The sequence below is a fragment of the Coturnix japonica genome, chromosome 12 (genome assembly GCF_001577835.2).
Source record: "Coturnix japonica isolate 7356 chromosome 12, Coturnix japonica 2.1, whole genome shotgun sequence".
Taxonomy (NCBI): Eukaryota; Metazoa; Chordata; class Aves; order Galliformes; family Phasianidae; genus Coturnix; species Coturnix japonica.
In genome coordinates this window covers 11,807,741-11,832,823 of record NC_029527.1, presented here as the reverse complement: position 1 = coordinate 11,832,823, position 25,083 = coordinate 11,807,741, and the positions used below count along the sequence as shown (strand labels likewise).

General features: G+C 39.1%; 1 protein-coding gene across 9 annotated transcripts in view; it reads right to left on the bottom strand.

Annotated features, from left to right (window-relative positions):
• SLC25A26 (solute carrier family 25 member 26) overlaps positions 1-24,711 on the bottom strand; it is an 80,271-nt gene extending 55,560 nt beyond the window's left edge. For 2 of the 9 annotated variants that reach the window (XR_001557982.2, XR_004308849.1), the window contains exons 1-5: positions 24,509-24,710; positions 23,004-23,181; positions 20,810-20,919; positions 6,333-6,437; positions 4,917-4,964 (exon numbers count right to left, since the gene is read on the bottom strand). Coding sequence is in view for 7 of the 9 variants with exons in the window: in XM_015875197.2 (XP_015730683.1) it covers positions 4,917-4,964; positions 6,333-6,437; positions 20,810-20,919; positions 23,004-23,181; positions 24,509-24,541 (474 nt within the window). In the remaining 2 variants the exon portion in view is untranslated. Of the gene's footprint in view, positions 1-4,916; positions 4,965-6,332; positions 6,438-20,809; positions 20,920-23,003; positions 23,182-24,508 lie in introns of all 9 variants that reach the window. The other 7 variants (XM_015875196.1, XM_015875195.1, XM_015875197.2 and 4 more) reach the window with 6 other exon arrangements.
• Positions 24,712-25,083: the final 372 nt, after the last annotated feature.

The following is a 25,083-nucleotide window of genomic DNA, read 5'->3' as shown; positions in this document are numbered from 1 at the left end:
TAGCTACTTAATTAGTTTTTATAGCTTCCACCCCTTCCACAACATTGCTGCTGTTTTGTATGGAAACAGTGAAGCCTAAGAAATGCTGTTTGCCCAGCAGAAGTCAAAAACCCAGTCTTACAGATCCTATCTGGCAAATTGCTGGTTAAATCTAACCTCTCTAGAACCACAAAATAAAATAAGGCTAGCCCAGTTTTCCAGAAGGTAATAGAAGGCAGATACTGCACGCATTTCATTAGAGAGGATGTTTATTTTTCTAAATATTGTATTAAGATAACGTCCTGTTTGCTTATTTCTATCAACATCTGCTCTGTAATACAGAGAATGATAGAAGATCAAAGATCCAGTTGTGCAAGGAAGCCTTAGCAACCCTTCCTTTTGTCCTACAGCAACAGAAATCAACTTTAAAAAAGAAAAAGAAACCCAACAACTTAACAGCTAAGAGAACAGGATATTTATACAAAGATGTCCTAACAAAAGAAAAGCATACAGTACTACCTCTAGTGGATAAACAAACTAGGCTCAGTGTTTGCAGACTGTTCTCTATTGAGCTCAGTCTTCAGAGACTCCCTCCCTGGCTTGGTCAACAGTGTTTAAATACACCTCAGCTGGGTTCCATATTTTTCTATGTAACCTCCTCAGCATCTTTTGTTCATCAAAACTTGAAAGATCAGAAAATGCGACAGGTGCATCATTAAAGCTCATTTTGCTTCCAGCTGTTTCAGATACCTCTCACTTTCTTGCAGGTAGTAAGATTTTTTGTGTTGTTTGTCAGTAATTTTTCTGCAAGTTCCTCCTTTCAATTCATCCACGAATTATAAAGATCCAACCCTCCATCTCCTCTGTCTTTAAAGAAATAATTTAGTATTCATTTTAATTCCTTCCCAGTCTACCTCTGGGCTAGGGCTCAGCCCATCTGCCCTGGTTTTGGATGTGAGAAATTAAAGTCACGTAAAAGACCTACTCAGTTCTCCCAAACACTTTTACAGCACCTCACAGCAGAAGAGACACTGTTTCACTGTGACACTGCTTGCACAAAGCTCAACATACAGATATGTAAAGAGTCAAGTAATTCACTGCCCAACAAGCGACTGCACATGGGGAAACTGGACAAGGCACTTCATTTTCTGTTGTGTTGTCTTCTCATTCATAATAACATCCTTTAAGACATCTGTTAGAGTCCTGTAACATTAATGGAAATGGAAAAACTCCAAAGGGAACTCATGGTTTCTGTCTTTTTCCCATGAACTGAACATTATGGAATTTTAACAGATGTTCTACTTGGTCATAGTTAATAAAATGAATTATGCAGGAATTAAAAATCTGGCTCCATTTGCTTATATAAGATCTCAGCAGCAGAAATACATTCACATTAAGAAATTCTAGAGGATTTACATGCATTTACAGTCTACTCCTGTCTTGTTATAAGATGGCGGAAGATTTTACAAACCAACTTGCAGAAAACACTAATACCTTTGTTTACCTGTTCATTGCCTGCTCTTGGTAGCATGATTCAGTTTCCACACCAGTGCATGCAGGCACACTTTGTCCACAGGAAAGGACAATTTTCACTTTGATTTGCTTTGGAAATGACATCATGAAAATTCCACATCTTTTCACAGCCTCCAATTTCAACCATTTATTCAAAGTCTTAGTCAGGCACTTAATAACCATACTGGCATATTGCGCTTTGTCACTAAAACACTCCTCATAGAGGATGGGTGTATCTTAAAGGCTACTACTGCAAAGAGAATGATTCTCCATACCTTGATCCCATTTAGATTTTAGGGCTGGTAGTTCACAGTATGTGAAAAATTCACAGAGAAAACTTCCAAGCATGTACTCATGCTTTGTTCTCCACAGAGGTTAACTCAAACAAAGGTAATTCCAAATAGCACTACATATTCAGTTATCTTTTATCCTTTCTACTATCTGTCTGCACAGAAAGTTGTCTGATGAGAAGGAAGTGACATAAATGAATAAAAATCAAAAATCAAATGGGGAAACAACTGTGACACCACAGGAGAAGCAACACAACAGCTAACACAAATTAACTAGAATAAGGCTGCCTTGAAAAGATCTACAAACACTATGGAAAAAAAGGAAAAGATTTCAAGATTGCATTCCCTTCATAAACAAACAGACCCATTTCCAAGCAACTGGCAAACAGATCTTTGTCCAGGCACTGAGACCTGCTTTATGTAATGTGCAAAGCCTTACCCTGATGCAAAAATTAAACTTTTCTTAAGGCTCAATAATTTTAACAGTGCAAGAAGCTCAATATTTTCAAAGCATCAATACTCACAGCTGCTTTTATTTCTTTGAACCATGCACTGAAATCCTCCTAACCAAAAACGCACTCCACTGGAACTAAACAAAGTGGTTTGCCTAACTAAAGAACCAAAACATACAAATGAATTCTATAAGCATAAAATTCAGCCGGAGTCCACATATGCTACGCAGCTACCAGGATGAGTCTGATAATGAATATAGATTTTTATCTGAAAATAGAGACTGTCCCTAAAGAAAGAAGTGTCTTTAAATAGAGGGGAAAAATACCAAGATTAAACATTGGGCTTACATTATTTCAAGCTGAAAATTCAGTACTCAGTTCTTACTTGAATGGACATTGCTTTACTATTTAGTGTCTAAAAATGCAACATTCCTAACAGAGTGTTAAATTCAAAGATTGTATTTCATTTTATTTTTAAAAACATCACTTACGATTTGTTTCATTTTGAAAAGAAAGCACATTTCATTTGGTAATCATTTATTTCTCATTCCATGGGACAGATTTACCCAAAAAGCAATATTTCCACACAAATCAGTTCTGAAGGATCTTTTATGAATATACATAATGGAGAGGACCCCATTAAATTTCCAACAAAGTGCTGCCATTTTGAGTAAACAAAGTTATCTCTGCAGGGTCACACACTGTGCCATGAATATGATCTGCAAATTAATTACCACCCTGACATATGTCAAAACAAATTTTAAGGAGAATAGTACCCAGTTGTAACCATGTGTTTTATCTACCTGTTAGTATGCAAAATCTGTATTCAATGGCATCTAAATGTATTCATTTATTCAGAACTCCTCAGAGAAATCAAGATGACTCGCTGGCCTTTTTTTTGCCCATCTTCAAATGAAATTGGAGTGAACAACAAGGGTTTAGTGAGCCAGAAAATAAGTACAGGATGAAGCTGTGGTGGGGGCTGCATTTCAGAAAAGCAGGTGTCATTTCTGCAAAAATAACTGATCTTTGAAACACTCAGAACTGCTCAAATAAACTGCGGTATGCTGTCATTTCTCAGCACTCCAGGGAATACTAAATGTGGGATTTCTTTATTTATTTCAGGTAACATCCACCCTAATGCCACGTTGCAACAGGGTTTCAGTATGAGAACAGTTTTCAGTATGAAGAAAGGCTTTTTAAAGTAGAGCTACTGAATGCAGGCTTAAAAGCCTCCGCAGTTAGCTTTGTGATCAACGGTAACAGAGCCAAAAGGTTTGGAAAAAAGAAAAAAAATAATCCAAATCCGACTTATTCAGTTGAGTTATATAAGAAAAGAACAAATCTCCCCATTTCACATGGAGCACAGTAAGTAAAGAACACCTTATGAGAAGCAGTTGCTATGTTTTCAAAAGAAGCACACCTTGTCTCTTTATTTCAGGTACTCAAGGTGCAACTTCTGCTTTGTTCAGAGATGACCTCCTGAGATATGACTTTCTAAGCCATTTTGGATGCCTTGGTGTAAGTCAATGGACAAAAGTAATCTTTCTGTGTGCTGGCTGATATGAAATAGCCCAGAAAAGTGTGTATATTTTATAGTAATATTACTGTTAGGAAATGTTTATTAAAAAAAAATAAATCCAAAATGTAAAGTTTCAAGGAAATCATAAGGGGTAATGCAATGCACTAAACAAGAGTTGTTAAGAAGTCACGCAGATGTCATACTTTAAGATCTGAAGTCAGAGGAGCAAAGGCCATCAGCCAACATGGAGACTCCTGTGGGAAAACCTCAGTTGTCACAGTTCCAGACACATGAGAAAGCACCAACAAAAGCTAAATTCACAACTGAAGCCATGAGGGCACACAGTGAACAACAACAGGATCAGAGTCTCTGCCCACACATTAAATTCGGTGCGCCCAAACCATGGCAACAAAACCCTACAAATGAGGCCTTCTACTTCTTATGTAATTGGTCTCTTCAGCTCAGGTATGGTATTAAACACTTGCATGACACTAAGCCTGCAATGGGCAGTGTATTTATGAAGAGCTTTTAAGTTTATAAACTATTTTCTGTCAAGAATGCCAAAATATTTACAGGTCTTTTTTTGTTTGTTTTTGCCAACAGTGAAGTACTTCTGATTGAGTTGAGTAACACCATATCACATCCATAGACTGGATTACTAAAAGCATTTCTTCCACACATTTGGAGAGTAGAGAAAAGAGCGTGCACAATCACTCCTATATAGAGATGACAAAATCTCTTGGCATCTGCTGGCAAACACATTTAAAGTAAGTGTAAATCTGTCTGTGCCAAACCTGGCCTCATGTCATCAGTTCACCATTGTTGGCATTCATACTTCACATTATGCAACCACAAAATTCGAGGAAGTTTCCAGTACTTTATGGTTTTCATCACATTCACATACACATTTCCATCCTATAACAATTTAGCAGCAATGGAAGCAAGCAACAGGAGGGTAGATGTATGTATCATAGGTCTTTCTAATGCACGTTATCAGATCCTATTTAAATTAGAGGCTGGTAACTCACCTAGAATGAAATAAGCTAATACTCACAGATTATGGTTAGAGCAACTGAATTTAATTGTACTGCTATTACCTATTATTAGTAAACAAAAAAAGGCAAAGGAATGAATGCTTTAAAAAAAGACAAGTGTATTTACCTCTCTTAATACTGTGCTTTTATAACCTCGATAAAGTCCTTGAATACCCTGTAAACCAACAAAAGAAAGCATCAGTTAGAGAGAATTAGTTTGCCAAAGACCACAATTTATTAGCAATTACAAAGCAAGTACTGCAGCCTCACCAGGTGTCAGACCTGAGCTTCTTGCAAATTGACTATATTGATTATAACATATTTATGTATACTGTATTGTCTCATTTACAAGTGCTAGTGGGTTTTATGTTCATTTCAAAGAGCACTGTCCAGAATAATCAGTTATAGAGAAGAAAATATACCTTGCAGTTAAAACTAGAAGTGCAAGCTAGCACAGTATCCATTATCTCACACATATTTTGAAACTACTTCTCTTCTGCTTCAGTACTCTATGCAAAATGAACACAAGATGACAACTAGTGTCCATATTCTTACCTTTGACTTTACCAAGACAAATATTTTGCATTTTTAACCAGGTGGTAACACACAACAATTGAAAATCATTTGAAAAGCACATACACAATTAATATCTTAAAGGACAATTTCTTGTGCATTTTTCAAGTCTTGCAGTTCTTTGGTAAGCAACAAAGACAGGAAAAAAAATACAATTTGGTGAGCACCACCAACGACCAGAGAATAAAACTCTGGAGATTCTCTTGTGCAGGGCTATTGCAACAGTTTTCATTTAAAAGCAACTAAAAAAAACAAATGGATCATTAAATAGTCATATTTATGTCTTCCTTTTCCTGTTTTTTCTACATGAAAATTTGTATAATGTATTTTCAGAAGCCATTTTCTTATGGAAGACAACTTGAAAAATGCCCCTTTTGAGACTCAGTGAAAACAGTGGTGAATGGGTTTTACATAAATAAACAGTATAAAGCTACTGAAAAGATGACAAAATCCTTTATTTAAATTATTTATTATTATTATTATTTCTTTTAAGTTATCAACACTGGAGGATTAGACACTTCCCCTAAGGAGCTTCTCTGAAATAGTGTCTTTGGGATGCCCTCCAAAACCATAACCAAACTTGATACCCTGCTGTCCCAGTCAGCAGAAGTCCCCAAAGGACCATTTATATATATGCAAATAGAGTTTGAGGACACTTTTCAGCCCCCTTCCTACCCTCCTCCCATCTCCCCTTGCCTCTTATGTAGGCACCCAATATAACAAAAAAGAAAAAGTTGTTTAAAGCATACATGCATGTCATGCATATGTGTTGAAGTGCACAAACATGTGGGGAAGGTGAAGGATTGCTTTCCTTACACATACTGTCTACTGCTTTTACCAACAAACAAATTGATGGAAAAGTAGCAGGAGAGCACTTCACTGGAGTAAAACTGAAGAAATACTTCTGCACATGTACAGCATCACCGAGAAGAATTGAAGAAACCTCTTAAAAACTTTTCTCTGAACTCACCTCATGGTACAAGGTGTGGGAAAGAATCCGAAAGGTTCCAGCAGAAGGTGAAACCTGGGCCCTTTGCTTGACAACTTCAGATGGAACCCGTATAAGGCACGCAACCTGCAAAAGAACAATAGATGCAGACAGCGATTTCTTTTGCCACCTCTTTCTGTCTTTCACAGATATGTCTGGAGTTTGTTCCCACAACAGAAACCTGAGAAACTGAGAAATGTTTTCTGTAATTATATGAGTTGAACATAAGCTGCTTATAAGGAGCTGATGAATTTGTTCTCAGGGCTATATGTTTCCTGAAGAAAAATTGTATGAACAGAAAAATGTAAGTACCCTTGAAAATAACACTTCAGATTTTGAATTCCAAGATAGAAACAGATTGAGATGAAGAAAGTCACCAATAAAATCTACATTTTGAAGTCATCCAGTCTTTCAGCAGGCATAGGAAGTTTTCCCCTACTTTCACAGACCTAATCTAGAGATTTGGGATTAAACAACCAAATGTCTTAGATAGTTCCACTGAGCCCTCTAGTGACTGACAGTAAGAGACTCTGCAGTTGTTATCAGACCCACACAACACCTTCAAGGCTTAACTCAAAACAAACAGTGGGTTACATTCAAAGTGAAACACTGGACTCATTTTTCTCTATGCAACTAACTAGGCAAGGAAGGCACATTTTGCTGGATGTAATAACAAAACTAGTTCCTGCATAATAATATAATCTAACTAGCTCCCAGCTTTACTGAGAAAATTAGACATGGTGTTTGAGTGTTCAGGTTAGAGTTAAGGTTGTGTGAACATAATTTTATGACATGAGGATACTGAGATGCCAAAAACTTACAAGCCTCATCTTTAGAAAAATACTTGGTTACCAGCACAGCCCTTTAGGAAGATCTGTTGTCTTCCTCTGATTCTGGGATTGATGGCCAAACACAGGAGATACTGCAGCCCTTTGCCAGGCCTTACACCTTCATCAATGCCATCCTGTGCTGAGGTCAGCAACTTGCTGTGCTGGATTTGGCTCCTAGAAGGAAGGACCCCCTTAAAATCAAGGGTCACATAGCAGTAATCTGCATGCCTGCAGTGGCAAACCAAGCCACCGACTTCAATCCACTCCTGCTGCAGAAACTTCTGCTAGACTGTACAGATACACAAGTGCTACAGTAACTTGAATGTGGGTAACATAGTATAAAGTTTTAGTTTCACAAAGAGACTCAGAAAGTCTGTTATCCCTTTATATTCCTAGAAGTTTACCAGACAACAATATCCACAAGTCATTAGAAACAGATATAACTCCATGTGCTCCTCAATTCTCAGGGTCAAAAATAACAAGTGACCCCAATATGTCAGGAAAATAAGAACTGTCAAGTTCTTTGATAGTTCAGCATAAATATTTATAGAACTTCATGCTTCATAACACCCCGTGTCCTTATATTAGCTTTTTATTCCTTAAAATAAATAAATAAATGGGGAAGCAGGAGAAAAACTTTAAAAAGACGGGGATGAAAACAATCTAGTCGACCAAGAGCAGGCAGAGAACACAGCGCGGCTTTCTGACATCTGGGGTGCTGCAGTTTTGGCAGGATAGAGGTAGCTACAAAGTGATGTCTCCATTTCCCCCGGACTACTTGGGGAGCCTTGCATTTCAATTGAACTTTGATGTTTCTCCCATTTGAATTTGAGCTTAGAAGGGAATCTCTGGCTGCACAAGAACAAAAACAGCGAATGCGTTGTGCTGTTATGAAAGGAAATAAAGGCTCATGTCATCCAGGCTGTCAGGTTGGCTCCATAGGGCACTTCTGTACCAGAAAAGCTACAAGCCACAATTGCTAACATCAGGCTGAAGGGTGACATTTTCAGCATGCACCTGAACTTAACAACCTGCCACCTTATTTGTTTCTACAAGTGTATCCTACTATCAATAACAATTCAAGCAGTCTTTTGATGTCAGTCAACACTGGTCTTCAGAAGGAAGACTTATTTCACACGTGTTCAGGCCACGAGCTAAAAAAAAGTAACAAATCAGGACAGATGGATACAACAAAAACCCTCTATTCTACTACACAGATCTGAATCACTTCAGTGCCTTCCAGGTAGTTCTAAAGAAGTTATAAGAACACAAACAATGCACATCGCCACAGTTTGCTTTCTTAGCTGAAGCTCCTCTATGATAACACTGCACTGAGAGAATACCTATTTAAGTTTTCAGACACCTGAATACTGTAAGCAAATTGCCACTGCATGAGCAAGGATGAAAGATATAATTGCAAGGCTGCTCCACAGTATATCTCCACATGTGTGCTTTCACTTGCACCAACTGCTAGCTAAGTTGCTGTGCACATTACCATAAGCATAAAAGCATAATATGAGTAAGGAAACTAAGTTTCACTCTGCTGTAATTCACAGTAGATCATGCAGGTGCTCATAATTAGGTACACAAGGGCAGCTCTCCCCCACCCATAGTCTGCCCACACCTCGGGTCAGTGCCCAACAGCAGGTGCTGGTGCCACCCAGGGCTGTTGGCAACTAAGACAGGTGTTATGTGACTGCACAGAAACTCTCCTGGAAGGGCCCACAAGGAGATAAAGGCTACCAGGAGCAGGGCTAGAAACAGACACATCTTGGACAGGAGAAACAGAGAAATGGAAAACAAATAGCAACACAGCCTCCCACAGTGGGAGCCCATTCACCCCCTAATCACTCAGATTCAAGGGAGAATTTTCTTTTTAAACTCCCAAATGTTCACACAGACACAGCCTGTGCCTCCACACATGACTGGAACAATATAACCTGACACACTCTGGGCATTCCTGGTAAATTCCTACTGCTTTTATGGATGTGTCAGTGATTAAATTAACTTTCTGTCACACATCTGTGTAGATGGGAACATTGGGGGGTAGAAAACTGGCCCCCTAGGTACTTCAGCCTGCATTAAGGCCTCTGACAACAGCATTCTAGGAATAGGACCAAGCTCATTCCTCAAAGCAAGCTTTGGAGCCAGGTTCTCATCCTACGTGCTGATGGGAGCAGAAACACAGAATCAAGGTCCTACAGACCAAGTTCAGAGGAAAAATAAGTACTGGACTATGAACTCCTTCCCTATATACCAGGTCTTAGAATAGGATTCTCCAGTTTTCAGTCCATCTCCCAAGCTTGTGCATGTACCAGCATACTGCATGGGCAGGATGGGAATGAAGAAAAAGAAGCTCAAGGATTTTGATTTAAGCTTTAAGAAAATAGATTTGGTTCTAGCTGTAAGTTCCAGTCATTAGTTTACACAACAAATATACAGAAGTGACAACATTAGCATCTATTACCTGTATAGCATTTTAATACTGCAAATAATTCTGAACAACAACACAAAATGGTATAGAAGTCCAAAATCATTGTCTGAAATCATTACCAGATTGAACTGGTGACTCAGGTATTCAGAGTTAAATCTAAGTACATTTGTAATTCACTGCCTTGCATTGGCCAGCTAAGAGATAAAAGCCAAATCAGTATTATTTTGTTAACATTTACCTAGGTATTGCTAAGACACTATATTTTCCCATTAAATGAAGGTAATTTCTTCTCTGTTCGTTCTAGAAGAAACGTTTGTTACTTGATATTCCCTGCATGCATCAAGGCTGCCATCTCCTGGTCAGATTTATGTTGGAATCAGACTCTCCTGGCTGCTTTGACTAACATCTCAGCTGACCCTGATGGACAACCAGTGCATTCAAGTCTCAGAAATACACTGAAATCAACACAAAGCCTCTTCATATGTAATTATTTAATAAGTTTGTTTCAATATATGAGAATTCTAAATCTTATATACATCATGATCTCGTTTAAATATCAAAATTCTGTCTCCATCCTTCGTGCTCCAGGCTAAAAACCATTTTCTACATGATTATATTTTGTGGATTGAGGAGAGAATCCACAACAAATGCATCAAATTTATGCACGTGTTATTAGACAAATAACTAGTTTGATCACTAAACTTGTATACATGATCTGCACAGGAGATCTATCCAGAAACCTTTGAAAGAAGTCAGAGCAGGTGTTACCATTGCTATTAAGGGCTTATGCAGGCAATTTGGGTATATGCATTGCAGGTGTTACTCAGAACTGGGGACACAGCTGCTACAACACGATTCACAGCCTTGTACCTCTAAGGGGAGCAGCTTGAAAAAGCATTTCCTTATACAGCCTGGCACAGACCAAGTGCAGCAGATGATCTGGCTCACACAATTTAAGACTCCCATTAAAGTCTGAGCACTTTTAATAAGAGAGAGATTATCCATATGCTGAAGACTGAAGTGCAAAGACCAACAGCCCAATCTATCAAGATGTTGGCACGTGATGTGCTCTTGGCTAATGAGCTGATCCATTCTCTGTACTAACAAGGGTGTGGGTGAGGATCAAGACCAAGTTTTTTCCACACATTAATTAGCCAGCCAGTCTGCTGCAAAGGGGAATAGGAGCAGTGTAAGGACAGAGACGTGTTCTGGAACACAACAGTGCCTGGTGATTTAGGAATCTTTTCTCAGTGACTCTGAGTGAAGACTAACTTACATGTCTAAGTTTGCTTTGAAAACCAGGTACAGAAACACACGGCGCACTTCAGAAAACTTTCCTAACACAGAACACTGTATTTATAAAGGATCTTAGTTTTCCTGAGCAGGAAGTTAGCTTTAATGATTTATTCAGGTGAGCTGGGAAGCTTTAATTGATGTTCACCATACAAATGTAATTTAATACTTCAGACAAAATTAAAGGAATATACCTGGGGAGAGTTATTCTTAAATCTCATTTGCATAAATTTGTTCTTAATCAAATAAGAATCTAATGTGTGACATTATACAGCTTTGTAGCTGGAGAGCAAAGACATTAAACTAAACCTCCAAGTACCTCTGCAAGATAATCACTAAGCCAGCCGTTCAGGAAAAAAAGCTGCTGCTCAGAAATGGTAACAAAGAGGCCATGACTTAGCAAAGGACACTTGTTTAGGCTATAGCCATTCTGGAAAGAAAATCCCCATCTCTCACCTTATTCTTCATGACCTAAAAGATCACCTGCAGCAACAAAGTGCAGAAAAGCCAAGAAAAATCAAACAACTCTAAAACCCCATTCAAGAGGAAGAAGCAACAAAATATTTTTGTTTGTTCTTTTATTTCTTTTCAGGTGTTCGTTTTTTTCCTCCAGTTTAGCTTCATTTTAAGTTTGCTTTTCATTAGCCTTGGCTGTACTCCTGCTGACAAAAGCTACCTTGCAGTTCAGGTTTGCTTCAGAGAAAAGTACTGCTTAAAATATAGGTTAATAACTGGGACTTAATCCAAGAGTTTCTGTGTCAGACGCTCCCTTGAAGTAGGACATATTTGCTTTCCCACTCCTCAGATAACTGAATGATTGTTTAAAGTAATAGGTAAAACTAAAACTAGAAAGATCATGAACTGCACTGATTTCCCTTCGAACTTGGAAGAAAAAAAAAAAAAAAAAAACCAACAAATTTTTATCTGGGTTCAAGTCAAAGTTTCTTGACAAGCTTTAAATCTGAACTTCCATGCCTCTTCAAACTCTGCTTGTAAATTTATGTTTGGTTATTCAAAGCTCACCAGGACTCTGCTCTGTTGTAGTTAAAAAAAATAACATTTCCAATGCATTTTTATGAGATTGACAAAAAACAACTATCTATACACTGGCCACAACTCCTGGATTGGGAACGTTCAGTAGCAGTGCAGGTGGCAGACAAAGGCTCTATCTGAGACCTCAAGATGAAAGGCCTAAGCCCTTCCAATACCATGAAAATTAACAGAAGAATGAGAATAAATGAAATACACATTAGTGATTCGTTTTCATATTTTCTTTAAACAAAGAAGCCTGAACTTCTGCAATTACAGACTCCTAGCAGTTCAAATACCAGTTCAGCTAAATAATTGCTGCCCTTTAGGCAACAGAACAAAAATGTAAGTATGGTCTGTAATTTGCTGTGGCTCACAAGCTCAAGTAAACCCTTCCTCGTGCGCTTATCAGCAGGCTCTACTACCTGCTAAGGCACAATGGAAGTGAAGAACTGAAGCACTAACACCTATTTCAGTACGGAAATTGTCCCCACAGAGAACAGGACCTGCCCATTATAAATATACAGTCAGCTCTCAGTTTCTGCTTTAAGTGCCAGTCTCAGAAGGGAAAAAAAAAAAAAAGAAAGAAAGAAAGAAAGAAAAATAAACCACAACGAAAAAAACCATGTTCATCTTTAAAATAATAGCTCAGAATATGCTTATCTTATTTGCTCCTCTCACACTCACACACAGCATGGATGTGCCCTTCAAGCTGAGTTACATTCAGTTCTATGTAAAGCTGCTGGGGTCACAAACGGGTGACTCCACTCCTAATTTAAAGCCCACAGAGGGAATAAGTTATAACTAATGGGCCCTGGATGAGAAAGTTTAGATGACTGCCAAGCCCTCTGTCCCCTCTTTTCCTCTGACTGACACAATAGGGCCTTCATTAATTTAACTGCAGTTTCCCTATATGCTGGCAGGAAACATTTCTTCAAAGAGCAATCTCACCCAGCAAGATTCCTCAGATCTCAGCACTTCCCAGGGCTTAAAAACATATTATTGTAGAGATGATACCTTTTGCAGGGTCTGAAAGTCTCTATCATTTGGAAAACCAGAGCTTCTGCACTAACATTTGCAACTTCCTCCAACTTTCCACCTTAGATGACTACCTGGAATTTGCACAACTGTTCTGCAGACTGATATTTCACCCTTCTTCATTGCCAAACCTATGCCACCTCCTTATTAATGATTTCCAGAGCTCCCTTCTTCCTACTCCAGAGCATTATCCACACTGCCACACCTTTCTTCCTTCACACAGGCTGTACTGACTGAGCCCAGTGACCTGAAGTTCTCAGCTGGCTACTTGCCCATCATTTCAGTAGCTTCTCAGCTTGGGCTCCTGGATCTCTCTCCCCTCACACAGCTCTTTGACTGTCTATCTAGATGCCCTAATGTTCTTGTTGTGGTCTCCCTGCCTACCACTCCATCAGCCATGTCTGCTACACCTTAGAAACTGACCAGTATCTTCTGTCTTCAGACAGCAGGAATTTGTTAAACTCTTCACAGCAAGGAGAAATTCTGCTATCCCAGATGTATTAATTTAATGGGCAATGAACAGGGAAAGCCTGTGAGACTGACAAGGTCTATTTTAAACATTTACTTCTTCCTACAGATATTATATAGAACACACAAGCTTGCAAAACTAAATTGGTCTTTGCAAGATTAATCACCGTAGAGTTTTGTTTCCTTTGTAAAACTGAACCTCAAACTTAGCAGAACGTCCCACTGTTATGTATGTCCCTCTTGTACTCCAGCACAGACCAAGGGTCCCACCAATTTTGATGTATAGTCACAAATGGTTGAATTAAATCCTTGAGCAGCAAAAAATCTGACAGCTGAATAGCTCTGAAGTTCCAGTCTTCATTTTCCCTATCAAGATGATGCTTGAATCAGTTACTACCACTTCTAAACACAAAAAGCCTTAAGGCTGAAGAAGGGAAGGGCCTTAATTCAATGTACAGAACAGTCTGCCTGATCCAATCTATCCCTGTAACAATTTCACCACTGTGAGCCTGCTAAATCTATTTTAAAAGACTTAAGGAACTAATGACATCCACCAGCCAAACAGTTCTTTCAGCAAAAGTTCCCTTTCAGACTTGTGTAGTGCATCTCATCCAACATACAACTCCTTCCAAAGAGCCAGGAGGGGTCAGACTGTGTTACAGGAGGACAAACGTTAATGACATTCCAGGCAAGAAAACACAGGCAATATTTTCTGAAAACACATTAAGTCTCCTGTTGAAAGATGACTAGTATTTTACAATGTGCTCAGTCTCTTGGGGTTACATTGGCCCAGAACATGGAAATTTCAACTACACTGTATTTTATCAAGTATTTTCCTTTAATTGATCCCTTAGTCTTTCCTACAGCCTTTTCCTCTTATGAATTATGGGCTTGCTCACATATGGAGACGTTCAGAAATAGCTGAGAAACCCTGTACATAACCTTACAGTGGAATAAATGTACCTTACTTCAAAGCCATCTCAGTCATTTCCAAAGCTGACTCTGGCAGAATACATTGCAAATCAGGAAATAGTTTTTAATTATTTATTTCTCACTTATACTCTTCAAGCCAAATTAATTTTTCCTCTATAAATGAGTTTGTTGAGCTACAAATATTTTTAGATCAGCTGAGTTTCAGTTCTAGAATGGCAAAGCCCAGAAAAAAAGATGACAACCACCATCGGGCTTCTACTCTACAAATGAAAGAAGCATGTTCTTATTGGCCTGAACTGAACTGATAAGACAAAGCAATCTGGAAAGGGCAGTGGATGAAGAAGAGGTAATGCATGCAATTAAATGCAACATACCAAAAAGACAAAAAAATCAGCTGGGTAGCTGGTCAGGTGTTTGACAGTTCTTATTTTGCTGTTTCACCCTTTAATTGTATGATGAATTTGTTGGCAGCATTTGTGAATTCATGCCTCCATTTGTCTTTATTTACAACCAATTTCCAGATGCAGCTTTAATTTGAGTTCCCATCCATGCTGCTTCTTCTCCCCTTGCTCTTAAAGGCATCATCTCGCAACCATTGCTCAGCTGTGCTTCTGCATAAAAGCTTAGCAAAAATCCGACTGCATCTGCATAGCAGACCCAACGTCACCTAGATTAGTTTATGAATATCTCAAAATCCATCACAATTAATTCAAAAGGCCACATACGTTGTGCACTCCCCACCACCGCTTGTCTTGCTACGGTCAGCAGGTTCCACTGCTCAGTGTCTGCATGCAGCCAGATGTGTACAGCACAGAGTCAGACCTCAAATGACATGACACTGAAAAAAGCAAAACAAAATACACACACAGCCTGGAACTGCTGTCAAACACTGACTACCTTCAAACTTTAGGTACTTTGAATTCTTCAGTCTGCCAGCCCATACTAAACTGGCAGGGAAGAGATACAATGCAAAGCAGAAAAAAAACAGCTTTTGTTCATTTCTTAGTTCAGCTCCTTGAAAAAACGATAGTTAAAAATTCAAAGCCAGTATCCTAAAGTCTAGACAGATTGAGTGCTAAATCACCTCTTTGCTCCAGCAAATGATTCTTGACTTAGAAGCAACTCTCCCTTGTGTATAACTTGGTTGTTGAACTGAAACAGACATCTTCCAACCTGTTCTCTGGAGTATCAAACAGCTAAAATCTTAACTCCATGTCTGATGTGAATGGTTGTGCCATCTCTGTCAGATTTCAGTCCTGCAAGTTGGTCTTCTGCAGCTTACAATGCTGCAGACACTTAGCTAATTAACCTGCTGGAGAGGCTTTTGTGACTTTACTCTTTGTGGATTTGTCTGGCTCATGCTTCTGTGTTCTCCTCAGAATGGGCATTAATAGCAACTCTCCCCTCTGACCTACCCAGCCAGTCTAATGGAATCCATACTGATACAGTTTCAGAACTAGTTAACAGTTTCAAAAAGACAATGCCAGGTCAAAGGGAAAAAGAAGAAGCTATTATGTGGTCAGAGAAAGATGGCTTTATGCCATTTATCATATCTAAAATGCGTTATTGTTTTCTTCTTGATTTCCAGAAACTAAAAGCCTAAAATACAAAACACTCATTTTCCTTCTTTCCAAACATTCACAATGTCTTTTTATAGAACCGTGATCTACAAACTGAATTTGCTTACATTTGGGCTCACTCCTTCTAAGAAACAAGTTAGGACGAGTAGGGGAAGCTTGCTGAATTCCCCAGAGAGCTAATTCCTGCATTAAGAAGCCTTTCTATTTGACACATCTCAAAAGCAGATAATATGAATCCAAGTTATTAATACTGAGGGTCAGATGCTAATCATAGATGAACCACACACTTTGCTCTTATCACAGAAGCACTGCAAGTGGCAGCAAACTGGAATAACACAAGGGAGATTGGAATTTCACCTTGAAACACGTGCCCTCACTTTGACCCATGGAGCCACATAAAGTGACAACGGCACACCTCCCAACTAGGTATTTAAGCAGAGATGAGGCAGTGAAATGAATACACAAATGCATTTCTAAGTTTTAGTTACTTCTCTCTTGAGTCTGCTTCTGCTGCTATTTTGTTTATTTGAAGTATGACAAGTCAGCCATTCTCATGCCCTCCTCACAGCGAAAAGACAAATTTCTGGATGTTTCAATTTAAATGCATTTAACATCCCTCATTTCTCAATTCTGGAAAAACAGTTATGTGTGAGACTAAGCCGTAATTCTTTATGTTGAAGCCAGCCAAGCCTATCATTTTTGGAGGCAGCAGTCCCTACCTACACACTCAGAGCTACCTCTGAACACAGCTGACGGCTCCATCTTTTCCTATGAGCTTCATACTCCAGCAAAGCCTGGTAGATAGCTTGAGGTACAGCACTCCTGGAGTCAGACCAGAAATGCCTTTCTGCACCTGAAAGCTTGTCCAATATTTATATGACATATGGGAGCACAGTGCACAGACACTGAAGCAGGATGGAAACAAGCCAGCCAATGAATCTACAGCATTGGGGCTACATCAGCTTAAAAATTCACAAGCAAATTAATGCAAGCATAGAGTCATTAATATGACTGGGAATCTTTCAGGGTCTAAGCTACTCTCTGTCTCATGGTATCACATGCTGTGAAGACACACCACCTTACTGCAAGCAACCTTGGATCTCACAGCCTAGGGAAAACCAGAAAAACAGTAAGAATAGGCATGATACTTAACAGCCCCAAAGTTTCACTGAGTATCCTCCAAAGCTCAGATCGTAACCATAACAATATCTAAATATTAGATGGAAAAGGCTGCTGTCAGCTTGCTTCTCTAGAACGACATCCAAACAACTTTATTCTCACCTTCATGGAAAAGCCAGCAGGATGTAAAATTAACTGTGCCGAATCCAAGCACTTTGGCACTCATGAAGGAAACCTCATCAGACAAACTGGGACAACCTTAAACTCGTCTCATAAAACCACATTTGTAGGACGCTGGTGAGTGCAGGCTGATTGTGATTTCTCTTTACCAAGGTTTCTTGTAATTAATACTATATGCTGCCACACTACACCAAAATTAAACAAAAATCTTTACAGATTTCATTAACTCAGGATCTGTAAAAAGCACCCCGTTACTATAGAACAGAACACTGGGAGGTTAAACACACTGCTCCCTCACAGAGTTATTCACACTGCTTCAGTATATGAAAAGTACAATTTTATAACATCTGGTTTTCCTTTCCACCCACTATGATATCATGTTTTCCAAGCATATTTGGCAGCTCACCGTAAAGATACAGGCAGACTAAACATGGAGGACAAAGTCAAATAAAAAGAACCTAAATAAATACAATTCCAAAGCCCTGGATGCAGTGTTTCCCATCTCCAAATTTCAGTTCAACAAGCAGCATACTAAGGGTTTTTTCTCCCCCCTTGGCAACTCCTGTATTCTTCAACCTTCGCTCTTCCTTAAAGATATACTCTACATCTCTCCTCTAGAGTTTTAGCTGTGTCTTTCTAAGTGATTTTTCAAGTATTATGGAATATCCAAAGTCCCTATACAGTGAGGCTCAGTTAAAGGGAAAAATAACTCTGTTAAACAGGGTCAGATGTTGTGTGTACCTTTCTTTATCTCATTCCTGAAGATGAAACCTTATTATTATTATTATCACTGACTGTGAGCAATACTGAAGAGTGGCTATGATTTTGAAAAGATCTCCCAACTAACTAATTGATCTCATTTTCACCTTGCCTTGATGCAGCATTTTCTATATCCTCTATTACCTATATTATTATTTTTAGCTGTGCACATACAAAACACAAATTAGTCAGCATTAATATTCACTAAGCTTAGAGGTATGCTGACATTTTACTAATGCACAAGAAGGTAGCTGACTCATTTGTGCTTGCCAGAGAATGACCTGCAAGCCTAGAAATCCAAACTCTATTTCTCTATCCTAATTTCTCTGCTTGTAAAAAGTTTGGAAACGAAAACAGGTACCTTGGGGATCCTAACATGATTTGAGTCTTTGGCTTATTGTTTCATATTTCAAAGTAATTTCTATCGAAGTAATTATTAAAGCATACAAAGGAGGGAAGGCATGTTTTCAACAACAGCAAAGAAAAGCTGACAAACTGATAGTCCCACTGGTTATGCCTTGATTAAACCTTAATGACCGATCAATAAAGCTACAACTTTCCCACTGATGCAACCTGGAATAGTTATATATATTTTTATGTTTTATTACTTTTGCTCTTATAAAGTCTTAACCTTTTAAACTTTAACTGATAAATCAAGAGATATTAGGTTAAGACTTTTTATAAGTCTAAATCCCTACCTCAATTATTTTACAGCTCAGTTCTCCCATCACACCAAGTGGAGAAAAGCAAGCAAAAAGCAAAATCTTATTAGCTGAGAAATGGCTGTTACAACATCGTGATTCCCACACTATAAAAATCAGACTACCATTTTAAAGGCTATCGTTATACATTTCTCTGGCCTTAGGGTAGCAAGAGACAAACAGATGAGGCTCAGACAAGGGCAGCCCCGAGCAACTCATTTAGCTGTGCTGCATCTCAGTTTGTCAACCTGAAAATGAAAGCAGTACGTGCCTGATTTATAAGGATCATGAGAACACAGACCACCTTGGAACATTCAGGCAACAGGTTCTGTAATCACACAAAGAAGTTATCTGTAGCCAAGTATTCTTTGGCTGATTATTAAGTTATCCAGTTATGGTTCTCTTACAGAACACTTGCACATAGAGGAGGCACACTATAAATAATCCACTTGCAAAAGAAGACAATTTTATCACAGAACACTGGCACATTTTCATGAATCCAATCATTCTATTTGATTCTGAAACAAGCACTCCAGATGCTTAAGACACCCCTTAGATCTGCTGTTCCATGCCATTTCAAGCAAACAAGGAATTTCAGAGCTAGGCACTACTATGGTGCGAAGAACTTCTTGCTGATTCCTAACAGCCTTTATTGGATTTCCATGGAAATAAAGCCTGTGCACTGCCTGAAGATAGAAGTTATAAGCTAATGGAGCAGAATCTCATCAAGATTAAAAGAATCTGCCTGAGGGAGCAGCACAAACACACTGACAACACAATCCCACCAACCCCTCAATCTATAATCTTCTACCTACTCTTGCACATAATCACTACCACAGCAGTAAGCTGCATTCATCTATCTCCATGAGCCTGGTACATTAAATTAAGCTCACTGTCTAAGACCCACTCAGACTATCCAGTACCATTTTCACAGAAAAATAAAATTACTTGGGAATCAAAATTGAAACCATGGAGAGTAAGAAGAGTTGAACTGCTTCTCATGGGAAGTGGCTTTGCCAGGTTGCTATTAGTTATTTAGAGCTCACTGTCCTTCTTTAAACCTGTGGGAACACAGCAACTCACACCCCATTTCATCACTATAATGCCAGGAAACACCCAGAGTGACAAAAACAGGAATAAGGAGGTGGACAGTGCTGGCAGGGACAGAAGTGAACTGTTTAGAGCTGAACATCCAGCCCCACCACTGCCAAGGCACCATTCCAAATCTGCAGTTAAAAACAAGAGGGACATCTAGAGAAAGAAAGTTTTTGCTGACTGTGTAAAACGTTTGATTCAGCTAACCCAAAGCAACTCTGCTCTTTTTGTTTGCAAGAAGGAGCAGAAACAGCTCAGAAAAGTGAACAAATACTTCAGAAAGTTTTTGAAATGCAGTAATCAAGCTGGTCTGTGAATTTTGCCACAAAGGAAAGGAAGCCTCTAAGCTGCATCATAGAGCAGTGTAGACAAGTCTACATCTGGATCAGGCAGGAATGGAAGCTTTGGTCACTTTTCAATCACATCAAGAAGTGTTCTCATTCAATGCTACCTACAAACTGCAAAGGAAGTTTCCTTCTTTTACTGAACATCACATACCAGCTCTTGCAGAGCTAAACTTACAGCTCTGTAGCTCTATGGACTGTCCAGTCATCCTGACACAACACTTTCCTCTAAGACAGGCTTTATCAGTAAAGCAGGCCATATAATTTGGTAAGTAAATGATGTAGCACCTTATGGTTGAAAAAATAAAAATCAACTGATGCTGGATGGTTGTAAAACAACAACAAAAAAAACCCTCTAGAAAGATAATGCTGATGCATAACCACTACAGTGTGAAGATGTATTTGTATTTCAGTTCATTGCAAACTTTCTCCATCTACTGCCTAGCAAGGTTCACATGTAAGTCTACTAACTCATATATACACTTTGCAAGAGTTTTTACAAATGTCAATATTTCATTAAAAAAATCAGTATTTTCCCAAGAACTTTCAGGCACATACATGTCAACACTCACAAGAGACATGGCACCAAACCTCAGCTTTTATAACTGGGTTTCCTCTCCTCCCACACAGGCGCAATACATGAACTTTTTTCTTACCACTTCCCCGAAAGAGGCAGCCACCATGTGTGTTACTGGAGTCAAGTACGATGTAGAATCACTGTGCAGCACAGATTTCACATTCTCATAGGTGATAAAAAATGCAGCAGCTGAAATTTAAGCATAATTGAAGTCATTTTATTGTTTCCATTCCCTCACTACAGAACTAGCACAAAAACATTCAGAGGTTAATTTTGTCACCTAATATTCTAAGAACACTTTTTAATACAGAATATTTACTGCCCCCAAACAGTACCAATACATAAAAGCAATCTGTAGGGAAATTCCTTCAGAAGTTTATGCCCCCCCCCTTATGATTGGCAAACCCCTTTTGATGTCAAAGGCACCTATTGATATAAGAAGTGCCAGAGCTTCAGGCAGTACTCAGAATTAAGATAAGGAAAAATGCTTTAATTAGTCACAACTGTCCAGCAGGTTTTGCTAAGTCGTGTCTTCCACATTTTCCCATACAGGTGGGAAGGGCAGGAAGGAGATTGTTCAATCCTGGTTGAATTGGATGGATGACCTTTAAAAAACAAAAAAGCCACTAAAGTACTTGATACAAGTATCTGCTATCTCACAGAACAGTTTCAGTGGCAGTTTTCTGTAACTATTTCCTACCTATGGATGAGATATTTTGTATCTTAGCCCCAGAAATAAATCCTTCAAAGCTTCTGAAGGACTCACAGAATTCCTGTCCAGCAGACAAGAAACACAGAAAACTAAACTGAACATAGAAACATAGAAACATAAACAGTGTTTATTCATAGCAACGTTCAACTGCAAAGGTACTTGTACCCTAAGGGTTTCTCCTCCTAAAGTCAGTTTTGGTTTTCAGTCATATGCTGGAAAGATAAAACCACAGTTCAGATTTTGAAGATGAAAACCCTGACAAAACTGACATGGCTTGCGGGGGAACAGATTTTAATTGTAAAGAAGGACTATGTGAATCGCCTTCTGCTAATCAAAAGATGCTTATCATCTCAAAAGAAGATAACAGAGCAGACAAGATAAAGAACTGAATTTTTTATATCATCTTATGAAGGACATCAAACATCTGAAGGCGTAAAGGGATTTGTCAGCAAAGTTCTCCTAACATTTACTACTAACAGCATAATTTGGTGGTTTTTCTTCCTTCACTACAAAGACAAAATGGACAAAGGCATTATGAATTTTAGCTGCTTTTTCTCTGCAGGGACAAACATTTACTTTTTTAAAGTTTCAGTTTCAAAAGCATTCCCGGCATCTTCTGACTTTACATGGTATGGAGCTGTTTCTTAGGGAGAAAAAAGACACACATAACATCCCCAGGACCTTTAGTTTAAAGGCCTCCAGTGCTTAAGCACATACTGATTTACTCTAGTGAATTCTGATACGTTACTCATGCTGTTGTGACAAAAGTGTGCAGAGCAAGCACTGTTTCTGTCCCAGCACCTCAAAATGCCCTGATTAAATAGGAAGCAGATCAGAAGACAAATCCAGGAACACTTCTGAAACTTACAGGAAAGCACCAGTAACATTTAGCACCAGCAGTTACATACTACTTGCCCACATGCAAACTTCAGAGCTCATCTAAGATATGACTAAAGAACTGGGATGTACTAATCAGTCACATATGTAATACTGTCACTACACTGAGGTTTACAGTAGTAGGATTGACACAGACACTTCGCACAATAAAAGACACACATGAGGAAGGGAGCAAACTGAACTCACATGAGAGATGTATACTGCCCATGACATAAGTAAGCTTCAAATCCAGGTACAGACTCCAGATCCCACTCACTCCCTATCAAAGAGCCACTGGCAGTGAACTATTTATGTCAGAGCTTTCAGAAAATTTAACTACAGTGTGAAGCCAAAGTCCTGAACTAACTAAAGTACAATAAAAGCCACAAGTATGAATTGCATCTTTGCAAGCATTTCTGTTCAGGCATGTTCCAAGCTGAAATACAGCACTAAGGACAGAAGCACAACAGAGATTTTCAGAGTAAGCATGTGGCAGCCTTCCCTCTAGGCACCCTCAGAGTGTTTCCCAATGTCATACAATTCTAAAACCTGCCCTTCACAGCTGCGTGCTGTCTCACAAGATCCAAGTAATCATATGCAGGAGAGGAAGCCGCAGACATGAATGTCCTATTCTATGTAAGTACCCACTTTGAGGAAGACAAAGCATAATCCAAACAACATTTACCATTTGGAAAGGATCCTATAGCAGTGGAGGGAACACCAGCATAGATGCCACGAAAGCCACCAGCTTTCCTAAATCCTTGGGCACTTTGCAGTCTGGTTTTTACAGTATCCAGAGGAAAAAGGATCAAGTCGACAAAGACACCAGCAATTCCACCAGCCTTCAAGATAAAAATCAGAGACTAAAGTACATTAATATTCACAGGAGTTAACATACAGTGCTTACCTAAACAACTGAGACACACCAAAGCCAAGGTACTATTATTGAATACATCGCTTCTGAGGTCAAATTATAAACTGATAGTCTTACCCAAACGTTCACTAGCTATAACAAGAGAAAGAAAGGTTACAGCATTTAACTATTTTAAGGTTATTTGGAAATAACCTCATTGTGTGGAGAATCACAAGCAACCACTGCAACACTTATTTACCAAACACAAAATCAAGACAGTAAATGCTAGATGTCAAATTGCCACAGAACGGAATGACCAGTGCCTCCAAGAAGCCATGTGATAAGATCAAGGAAGACAGAAGCAAACCTGCTTCCCCTGTAACCACCTCGAGAATGAACATTCGCATTTTCCAAAGCAATTCTTAATACCAAACTGTAAAGGCAATTTCAAATAAAGCTCAGTCTTTCTTAGAGTCTCTAGTTGATTTTGCTTATAAAAGAGATTCCACAGACTGGGAATTATTAGTTACCAAAAACAGGAGGAAGGGACTCAAATAAACTGAAGAACTCAATTAGAATAATCTTTATAAAGTGACACTTACTATAAGTGTTATTTACTATTTATTCATTAGGATTCAGAACAGCAAGCATGGTTGGCTGCAGAAGCGCAGCACACAAGAAACAAGCACGGAGTTTTAATTCTGCCTGAAAACAAATCATTCTGCTGTGGTACTCTATTTTATTTCAGTGCCAACAGAGGACTCAAAGAGGTATCTACCACTGGAGTTCTAATCAATAAGTTAATTACTCTTCTAATCTATCTGGCTATTTTGCATGCATTGATTTTTTTCTTCACTCTTTTTCATCAGAATCCTCATCTGTTCAAAACAGCACTGACCAGATTCAATCTGATCTCACCGAACCACCTGCTAAAACACAAACCAAAGGCAACTCATTGCTCCTTCAGTCTCCCACTTTCTCTTATCTCCAACGGCACTTAAGCCCAAGAAGGAGATCACAGAGCACCTGTGGCAGGATGACAGCGCCTACAGCAAAACAGCAGTGACTTCAGTGAATAAAACAGTGACTTCAGGGAATAAAGCAGCGACTTCAGGGAATAAAACAAGCAAACTGCACCTTCTCCCCTGCCTCTCAGCAATGGTAGCACTGAGAATAATAGATATTAAACAAACAAACAACAACAACAAACCTTAAGGAGGACTTGAGTACCGACATTAAAGCAAACTCCAGCACCATAAAGTGAAATCAGGCAGAGGCCTAGAGACACTGCAGAGGCGTCACCATAACAACGGGCAAGTCCCGACCCGGGTACTCACCGCCAAGGCCGCCCAGGACTCCCGCGGCTCCATGCACGGATGGCAGCAGGACGTGGCGACACGGTGTAGCACAGAGAGCCTATTTCCACCGGGGATAATACAAAACTAAACCCTAAACCCAGCCGACCTCCAAGCAGACATGGGCGCAGCCATCTTGTTGTCCCCGGTCCGTAGTCAGGTGGGCGTGTGTGGCCACTGCGCCTGCGCTTGGGCTCCGCGCATGCACCTCCCTCAGTGCTGGGTTCTTCAGAATCCTCTATTCTGGAGTCATCTCTATTGCATATAATACTGCTCAAATACAGAAAGAACATGAATATATTCTATTTTTCAACCTCATTTGGTTTTTTAAGGCTGTCCTTGTGGTCCTAATGTACAACATTTGAACCTTGTGGGTTATCAGTATTTTAATTTAGGATTTGTTGTGTTCATTAAGGATCACCTTGTTTCATAGTTCATAATGCATATTAGTTATATACATTATAGTTATATATATATTAGTTATATATTTATATAAAGTTCTTTGACTATAGTAGCACTCCTGACTATATTACGGCTGGTCGACCACCTTTCTTCCG